The sequence below is a fragment of the Notothenia coriiceps genome, unplaced genomic scaffold (genome assembly GCF_000735185.1).
Source record: "Notothenia coriiceps isolate Sejong01 unplaced genomic scaffold, NC01 NC01_scaffold00000339, whole genome shotgun sequence".
NCBI lineage: Eukaryota > Metazoa > Chordata > Actinopteri > Perciformes > Nototheniidae > Notothenia > Notothenia coriiceps.
In genome coordinates, this window is record NW_011333040.1 from 9,843,393 (window position 1) to 9,853,262 (window position 9,870).

The 9,870-nt window shown below is 42.0% G+C and overlaps 1 protein-coding gene across 1 annotated transcript in view; it reads right to left on the reverse strand.

The window, feature by feature from the left end:
- Nucleotides 1–1,155: 1,155 nt before the first annotated feature.
- The window catches only part of LOC104950738 (neurofibromin-like), a 40,818-nt gene continuing 32,103 nt past the window's right edge, over nt 1,156–9,870 (reverse strand). The window contains exons 20-23 of the mRNA XM_010777301.1: nt 7,567–7,710; nt 7,284–7,330; nt 5,767–5,983; nt 1,156–5,138 (exon numbers count right to left, since the gene is read on the reverse strand). Coding sequence (XP_010775603.1) covers nt 7,644–7,710 — 67 coding nt within the window. The 3' untranslated portion in view covers nt 1,156–5,138; nt 5,767–5,983; nt 7,284–7,330; nt 7,567–7,643. The remainder of the gene's footprint in view (nt 5,139–5,766; nt 5,984–7,283; nt 7,331–7,566; nt 7,711–9,870) is intronic.

A 9,870-nucleotide genomic window follows, 5' to 3' on the forward strand; every position in this document is an offset into this window, starting at 1 on the left:
GGAAATCTCCGCTCTGCTTCCCACAATTCAGTTCAGCGAAAAGCGAGGCGACGTGACGTCACCCCATTCAAAGTGAATGGGCAGACGCGTTGGAAACCGTTTTTGAAGCTGTCGAAGCTGTAGTGTGGACGGGCCTTTAGAGTTGTACTCGCTACAGGGTGTACTTTGAGGGTTTTGACTCTGCACACCGTTTACATGCAGAAAAACCTTAATAACACACAAGGGGACGGGTAATAACCGGAAAAGCATGAAATGTCACCTTTATTAACCACCGTAACTGAAAGGCTGCCTGCCAAAAGTATACATTCAGCCACGTGATTTGCAAACTCTCGCGAGAGTTTTACACAAGACGGATCCTTTCTAGCCATAACCTTGCGGTCTCAACATCTTAACACAAGCTGTTCACGTTTAGCTTTGACATTAAACACTTCAGTGAATACCCTGTGAATGTCTGAAGCTTTTCCATGTCTTAAAAACCGTGGTTGCTAAAAGGTGGCTAAATGAGACTGAGAATAAACGTCATCACGCTGAAATGTAGCCGCCTTTAGCTTAGCGGTGTTGATGTGCAGTCATGTGACCGTAGTTTGTCTTGAGCATTACATCAGCTATTTACTTCTTGAATTCAACTATTATAAAAGTGATGTTAATATGTGGAGATTATCCCGCTTAACAAAACATTTAAATTTGTTTTCCAAAGATATTATTTTCTGCAATATTCCAAAATCCAAAGGAAAACCCCAATTTTTTTGTTGAGGGAGCCCTTAGGCGCTTTCACACCGCAGTACTTTTCCCACAAAGGTTCATGAGAACTTAGTTCTCATGAACTAAGTACAGATCGCGTTCACAACGGAATCTCTAGATGAAGCCGCTGACGTCACTTCTTCTTCTTTGGGTTTACTGGCAGGCCGCAAACAACTTCACGGCGTATACTGCCACCCCAAGTCCCCGGCCGGAAGTCCCCGGAGTAATGGGGACTGGCTACATACACAATATGTCATCACTGCACCACTCTATGTAGATTTACTTACTAAAATCTGAAGGGTCAACAGCGGACAGTGAATACATCACTGATGAAACCACATGTGTTAAAACCTTCATTGACACCTTTGGAAATGTGACCTTTATAAAGATAACTCGGTTTGGGGTCTGTTATCATTCCGGTTCAAACGTTTTGGAGAGCAAAACATTTTATTACTAACACTGGAATAGTTCAATTTGTATATTATTATACAGAAACTAACTGCTTTACAAAAACAAAATGATACAATATCACATGTATGTACAGTGTAGTAAATATACCATCTCAAATTGTATTTACAATTATCACACATACTGCAATAAAACAAAACTCAGACTATTACTCTACAGACATTAGATTTTGCATAACATCAAATAAAACATGCCACATTTTGAGGTTTTTCATCTTTACAAACCCATGACTGTTTTTAAATTAGTGCAAGTCAACCACTTGTTTAAGAGGTTATGGATACATAATCCTTAATATTTCCATTCACACACAAGTCAAACTAGAACCCGGAAACGATGGAATCTGCGAACACGGCGCTCAAATAAACCAGACAACAGATTTTTCCTGGTTGTCTTGTTAAAGGTACAGCCACTGATCTGTAATTCAAGGTTTGTTTCAGAGGGAAATCAGTGAGTGTAGCTTTAAGAACAGTTAGACGGTGAGAAGAGACGATGGATTGAGTTTAACGATGAGACAGTTCTATGGAATCTGACACTGAAATCTGAACAAAAATGAACCATCACAATTCCTGCGAGTTGGGCTTTAGATCCTAATCCTGAATCTAGATCCTAATCCTGAATTTTTAGATCCTAACCATGAATGTGAATTGCTAATCCCAAATTGTTTTCCTAATTGTAAATTTTGTTTCTAATCCTGAAGTTTAGATACTAATCCTGACCCAAACTGGGCCTTTACTGTCTCTTTGTGTGAGTTCATTACTCTGCTCTAAACATCTTGCGTCAGAAAACATTAACGACATAAAGGTGATAAAACTTCATGCTTGATTCCTGACTAGGGTTAGGCCTATTTACATGAGGAGGAGGGCTAATGTTGAATTAAATAAAACTTTGGCCAGTCAGCATAGTCCAGCTCTTTCGCAATCAAAGTTAAAAACATAGTTTGGAAAACCTTTTATACACATAAAATGTTGATGTGTCATTTTTTGGGGCCTTTTTAAGCGTCAGTATGCTTTAAACCAGGTGCTAGTTGATGATTGGTTGTTTAAAGACGTTGGACCAATTTATCTGATAAACTGGAACCTGGATTAATGAATTATGGGTTGTTAGTTGTAGTCTTCCCTTTATGTCATTCTTTGAGATTGAATGACTGTGCTAAGGCTGTCTCTAATCAAAATGTCGCTTTCCGTGGAATTTATCTAATGATTATGTGTTTACTGAATGGACAGGAGAAAATAACGTCCCGACGACTACAATACAAGAAAAACAAATCAGTAGTGAACTGATCGACGAGTGTTTCCATTAAGTACCATGAACACTGAGAATGGTGAGAAACAATGTGCGACTGAATAAAGTCAGACTTTTTCAACAATACTCAACTGTTGCCATGCATAGATGTTAGGGCGGGACAGAGGAGCCCTGCTGAGCTGTGGGTGGAGGCTGTGGGTGGAGCACTGATCTACAGTCCCTTTCTAAATTGCTCACCCTAACCCTAAAAACCACGTGACTTTTTCCATGTTGTGCCACTGGTTCCCATTACCAAACACCATGACTGCTGTTGGCTAAGGGCATTATTGTGGCATGGTAACGAGGTTGAACCCTTAGGGATTAACATATGTAGTGTGGACCACCATTTTAATCAGCTGAAAGACAGACATAGCATTAAAGATGGCCGATGTAGGCGCTGGGTTCACAAGCCTATGTTTTGTCAGTTTGCACTGTGTTACCATTAGCGCTTAAAAACTAAAAGGATGGAATTTTCCAAGGTGGATTAGCTACGTCTAGCGAGTTTAAACTCTCTGAAAGTAGTTTTGAGAATCATCATGGAAATCTATACATTATCTAAAACACTACACCGTGCTGATTTGACAGTTTATGTGTGGAAACGATATCTTTCTTGGGACAGCATTCTTCAAATGCACCCAGAAATGTGCAGAACAGGCCTGTGGGACAGAAATTCGGAGGCATTGGCAACCTGCGTTATTATTACTGAAACTCTTTAAAGGAAAAACCTCAATTGAGGACTTCATCAACGGATCCCTGCCTCCTGTAGGGTGGAGCAGGGTGGAGGAGCTCTGAGTCAGCGTTTCTGTCATCGTTTACATCTTTCCCATTATTCCAGTACAATGTAACAATTATAGAAATCTTCCTCTTCTTTCAGAGTGTGCAGCTTTTAGCTCTAGCAGGAAGTGAAAAATGACTTACCACCAAATGTTTTTACATTATTTGATCGTATATTTTCAGGTCAGTTTATGTAAGCCTGACATATATTTAAGAGTCATGAGTTTATTCATTTTTAGTGTTACCGGAAAGAACAGTTTGTAAAAACAAGGGTGACTTATTAGCTTTTTCCTCACACTCTCCATGCTGTTTTGACAGGAACAGGAAGGGGTTGAATTGGCTTAAGTTGTTAAATAATAATACATCATAGAACACAATGTGATTTAAAAAAAAAAAAAGTTTGACAATTCTGATAATACGTAGTCCTGACAAACTATGTTAAAGCCTCGTAGGCTACATGCTTCCTTCGAAGAGCCCACAGGAGTGTGTGTGTGTGTGTGTGTGTGTGTGTGTGTGTGTGTAATGAGAGCAAACGTCACTGTGTCCACTGCCTCTTTTCTATTCAAATAGTCATAGGAGGTAGCCAACAGTAGCTCACTTTCCGTGTTACCGGGCAGATTAGGAGTTCATATTGCACCGCGCTGACACTGATGTACAAATGAAACCAAGTGTGTGGTTGACAAAGGAGATTCAGAGTTGAGGATTATTGCCTATTACACAATTTTCCTTGTCACTGTGTAAACAAATTAAAACGCAATGCTGCTGAAAACACAGTTCGTACTAAAATAACTGACATTAAACAGCTACATAAAAAGAGACGCGCACGAAAACAAACAAAAAAAGCTCGGAGCTATTTACACACGTACATTTCCCCCTAGTGTTTTGCGATCTTCTCGTTCATAAGTGTTTGAAAAGAAGATTTTTGGAAAGTGTAGCGCTATCTAGCTGTACAGGATAAATACTTTCAGGCAACAGGGTATATGGATGATTGTATATTAGACGATCGTTTGGAGGCCCGTCGTGATGCGGCTCGCGTGGTGATATGGACGGCTCGCCTCCATAATTAGTACCTGTTCTTTGTCTTTCACTTTTACTTTACAAATTGTACACATTGAAAAACCCTGACAAAGGCACACCATGGAGAAAAACATCAACATCTAAATCAGCACTAAGGACTAGTTATACATAATCTGTCTATGTAAAATATGTACAGGACTGGGAGAGGTGGGCCCAGGTGTCCGAGCAGGCCCCCCCCCCCCTCCACTGTTGCTGTCATTTGGTCCCTCTCACTGACACAGGAGTGTTTAGTCAAAAGGAAGGCCAAAGAACGGATCCAACTTTAGCATAAAGACAGAGTTTCACTTCCTGTTTCCTCCCTGTCCAAACTGAACCTGCTTTCCCATCAGGCTTAGGGGCATTTTTCCCCCAATAGTTTCACAAGAGTGAACTCGACCCGACTCTACCCTGCTGCTGAATATCTGTGAAGACAACATCCACTGCAGAGAACCGGAACTACTCCAACTAAAAGATTCTCCTCCACCGTGCGCTGTCACAAATGAAATACATCTCAAGCAGCACTAAATGTGTTAATATTCCTCCTCGATGCCCGACTGAAAAGTTTTCACGCCAGGGGAAACAACCGTTAAGAAGGAGGAGGAAATAAACAGAGTAAGAGATGGAGTGCAGCGTGAGCCCCCAGCGGGCAGGAGGAGGAGGAGGAGGGTTCTCCGATCACACGATCTTCTTGATGCTCGGCCTCTTGAAACTGCCCGCGCTGCGCTGCTTCTGCACCTGACTGGCCGATCCGTGGCGAGTGCGCCCCCCGCTGGAGAGGGCGGAGCTGGGGGACAGCTGGACGTTCTCCTTATCCACACCTGGAGGGGCACAGGGGGGTGGGGGTAAGGACCGAACCAAACAGTGTGGATCATGTGTTTTTGTAAATGCCGTTTCTGTATATTAATATAGAAACTGAACTATGTAATAATGCATGACAACAGGAAGCCCAAACTGTGATTTATTATGATTTTTCTTAATACATTTATATTTTTGAGGATAATCTCAACATACTAACCAGAGGTCGCGTTAACCGAATATTTTCTGTCTACGACGGATTTTTTTTTAACAATGTCGGAAAAATCTGAAAGCAGTTTTTGACAGATTAGAACAAACTCGGAACAGCGCCAAAGCTTCCCCGCAGTGAGGCTCCTGTGTTAAGCATGCCCGCCAAAAAGGAAAGGATATAGTTTCCAAACCTAACTTTGCCGTACAAATCATTGAAATGTCTGGGAGTTTTGGCTTTACGCTGTGAGCGCTCCAGTGGGCTTGTGTGTGTCTGTGTGTCTCTCTCTCTCTCATTCACTCTCACTCAGAGAGATATATATAGAACAAATATATAGTTCTAGCCCTGAAGATTTAGATGTGACCTTGATAAGACTATCGGAAAGGTCAAAGGGTTAACGGACGGAGAACGTGAGAGCCTGAGTGTGTGTGCATGTGTGTTACCTGGGGAGTGCTGCGAGGTGGCCAGGGAGGTCATGGAGTTGGACAGGTTGAGATTGGCAGTGATGCTGAGCTGGCTCTGGCTGGTGGGGGGGTAGGGGGAGGTAGGCGTCCTCAGCTGCTCCTCCCCCCGCTCCTCGTCCGCCGCCGGCAGGTAGCTGTCAATCAACGCCTCCAGGAACTTGACGATCAGCTCGGCGTAGTCCGGTATCTGTGTTTGCTGCAGGAGGGGCATGTTTTAAATATACCTAGTAAAGGTGCACCATTTCAAAAAATACCTTAGTCTGATTATTATGAATGATATTGCAATTGTAATATGCTTAGAGAAATATACAATTTTTGAAACATAATTTAAAATGATAATTGAATCACATAATAAAATGATCGTATTGTGATTTTCTTAGGAGGATCTGTACAAAACAAAGATTTTTGATGAAGACTGTAGAATATAGGGATTTCTCGGCAGCTCTACAACACTTCATTCAGATATTTAAACACATTTTACCTTAAGCAAATATTGCACTTAGTGCGATTTGGATATTGTAATAGTTAATTTGGAAATATTTACATGAATTTTGGAGCCCTAATATATGTACACTGTATTTTAATCCTGTTAATTTACATTGTATATGTATTTCACATTTCTGAGGTACTACTGGTTTCAGTATTAACAGAAAACTCAGCAGTGTGTGTGTGTGTGTGTGTGTGTGTGTGTGTGTGTGTGTGTGTGTGTGTGTGTGTGTGTGTGTGTGTGTGTGTGTCTGTCTGTGCGGTGTATATCACCCTAACAATTGGCAGGGTGGTTGCGCCACAGTTAGAGATGTCCCGATCCGATCACGTGATCGGGGATCGGAGCCGATCACGTGATTTTCAAAAGATCGGAATCGGGAGGGAAAAAATTGGGGATCGGGATTTTTTTTAAAAATTTGTTATTAAATACTTTTTTTTAAATTTTGTATTCAATGTTACAAAACAAAAATGACCATGTTCAAGTCTTAAAGTCATCCTGAGGCCTTAGTTTTGGTTTCAAATTACACAACATCATGTATGTGTTGCTTCTTTGGGGCTTGTTTTCATAGACCTGGTTGCTTAGTTCTCTCAAATCTGGCAACAGAGTGGGCAGGGCGCAGTGTCTAATTGTAGCAGCAAGCTAACGAGTACTGAAAGCTTTATTTTGATCCAATGCTGCACTACTGAACTGATCCAATGCTGCTGTGAAAGAAATAAGCTATATCCATGTTGGATAGAATATCCAATTTAAATAAAAAAATAACCTTAAGGGACAACTTGAATGCCTTTTTTTTCTCTTAATGCATTACCTAAAGATCGGATCGGGAAAAATCGGTATCGGCAAATTGTCAAAATCAAATGATCTGAATCGGATCGGGAGCAAAAAAAGGTGATCGGGACATCCCTAGCCACAGTAATTGCTTAGTAAGCTGAATTTCTCCTGCGTGGCAGCCAAGGGCGCCTCAGGGAAAATAATAAATAAATAACAGAAGCAAAATAATCGTTCACACCTTAGAGAAGGGTCCGGCAAACCTCCAGAGTCCATTAAAGCCGAAGCCTGTGAAATTGAAAGGGGGGCGGGGAGAAGGGGGAGGAGGCGGAGGCAGGGTGAGCACCACTTACTTAAAAAGACACCACTGAATGCCACCTACATTAACTGTCACAAGTCTTAGGTCACTTCCTGTTTGGGGAAAAACGACTCATTTCAATACACTGTCCCTCTTTCGAATAAAGGCACAATAACGAAGTAAATGAATGGCCTGTGCAGAATGTGAAAATGTCAGGCATTTATACTCTGCAGGTAGGAGGGCTGGTACTGGGGGGGGACTCCTCGTGGGTAGCCACGCTCTGGACGATGCCGTGGACCGGGTTCAGGAGATTGGTGTCCTGGCACATGGACAGCACCGTGTTGATCTTAGAGTCAGTGCAGGTTGTTGGCTGAGGAGGAGACGTGCACACAGAACGTTAATGTGCATCTCTATGAACGCTGCTCTATAATAATATATATTATATAGGAAATATATATATATTATATGCCTGGCACGGGTTAGCTGCTTGGAAATTGGACCTATACATATTCTAACCAGCACAAGTATGTTTAGATTTTGACAGTGTGGTTTACTAGTAGTTACAGTGGGGCAAAAAGTAATTTATTCAGCCACCAATTATGCAAGTTCTCCCACTCAAAAGATGAGAGAGAGGCCTGTAATTTTCATCCTAGGTATCCTGTACCATCAATATGAGAGACAAATGAGAAGAAAAAAAAAATCCAGAAAATCACTTGTCTGATTTTTTAAGAATTTATTTGCCAATTAGTGGTGGAAAATAAGTCATTTGGGTCACCTACAAACAACAAGATTTCCCTGGCGTTCTCACAGAACGTAACTTCTTCTTTAAGAGCCTCCTCTGTCCTCCACTTGTTAACTGTATTAATGGCACCTGTTTGAACTTCGTTATCAGATAAAGAACCTGTCCACAACCTCAAACAGTCCACTCCAAACTCCACTAGGGCCAAGACGCAAAGAGGTCTGTCAAAGGACACCAGAAACAAATTTGTAGACCCTGCACCAGGCTGGGAAGACTGAATCTGGGCAATAGGTAAAGCAGCTTGTGTGAAGAAATCAACTGTTGGAGCATTATTAGAAAATGGAAGAATAGCAAGACACTGATATTCCTTCACTTGATCTGGGGCTCCACGCAAGATCTCACCCCGTGGGGCGAAAATGATTCACCAAGAGCGGTGAGCAAAAATCCCAAAGAACCCACGGGGGGACCTACCTAGTAATGACCTGCGAAAGCTGGGACCAAAGTAAAATACCATCAGTAACACACTACGCCGCCAGGGACTCAAATCCTGCAGTGCCAGAAGGTCCACCCTCTTAAGCAGTACATGTCCAGGCCCGTCTGAAGTTTGCGTAAGAGAGCATTTCCGATTGTCCAGAAAGGATTGGGGAATGTCAATAGTGGTCAGATGAAACCAAAAATAGAACTTTTTGGTAAAACTCGACTAGATGTGTTTGGAAGGAGAAAGAATGCTGAGTGTGCATCCAAAGAACACCGATACCTACCCTGTGAAGAACATGGGGGGTGAAACATCATGCTTTGCGGCTTTTTTCTGCAAAGGGACCAGGAACGACTGATCCGTGTAAAGGAAAGAATGAATGGGGCCATGTATCGGAGATTTTGAGTGAAACCTCCTTCCTCGCAAGGGCATTGAAGATGAAACGTGGCTGGGTCTTTCAGCATGACAATGATCCCAAACCACCGCCCGGGCAACGAAAAGGAGTGGCTTCCGTAAGAAGCATGTTCAAGGTCCTGGAGTGGCCTAGCCAGTCTCCAGATCTCACCCCATAGAAAATCTTTGGAGGGAGTTGAAAGTCTGTGTTGCCCCAGCGACAGCCCCAAACACATCACTGCTCTAGGGAGATCTGATGGAGGATGGGCCAAAAACTAGCCAGCAACAGTGTGTGAAAACCTTGTGAAGACTTACAGAAAACGTGTGACTTCTGTCAATTGCCAACAAAGGGGGTACTATAACAAAGTATTGAGATGAACTTTTTGTTATTGCCAAATACTTATTTTTCACCATATTTGCAAATAAAATCTTTAAACATCGACCAAGTGTGATTTGGTGGATCTTTTTCTTTTCTTATTTTTGTCTCTCATAGTTGAGGTATACTAGGATGAAAATTAAACAGGCTCCTCTCATCTTTTTAAGTGGGAGAACCTTGCACAATTGGGTGGCTGACTAAATACTTTTTGCCCACTGTATGTCTCATGTATATTTTCTTACATTGGAGAGTCAATGTTTCTATCAGTCAAACATGAGGCAGCAGCCTTATGGTATTTACTCCTACTCACAACCCCTTTTGGTACACACTTTCTTGAGTCTCTGATTTGTTGTTTGATCCGTTCACGGACCGGAACCAACACAGCTCTCGAATCCCTAAAAAATAAGGTAGTTTGCGGGCGGATCAAACTCAATTAATGGTCCAGTTCCATTTTAGTGTTAAAACATTTGGGTTGGAAAGTAATGGAAATATGGCCTAGTACAGAACTTCACAACAGCCAGCAGCTTCTCAAGGTGGCGAGCCAAAG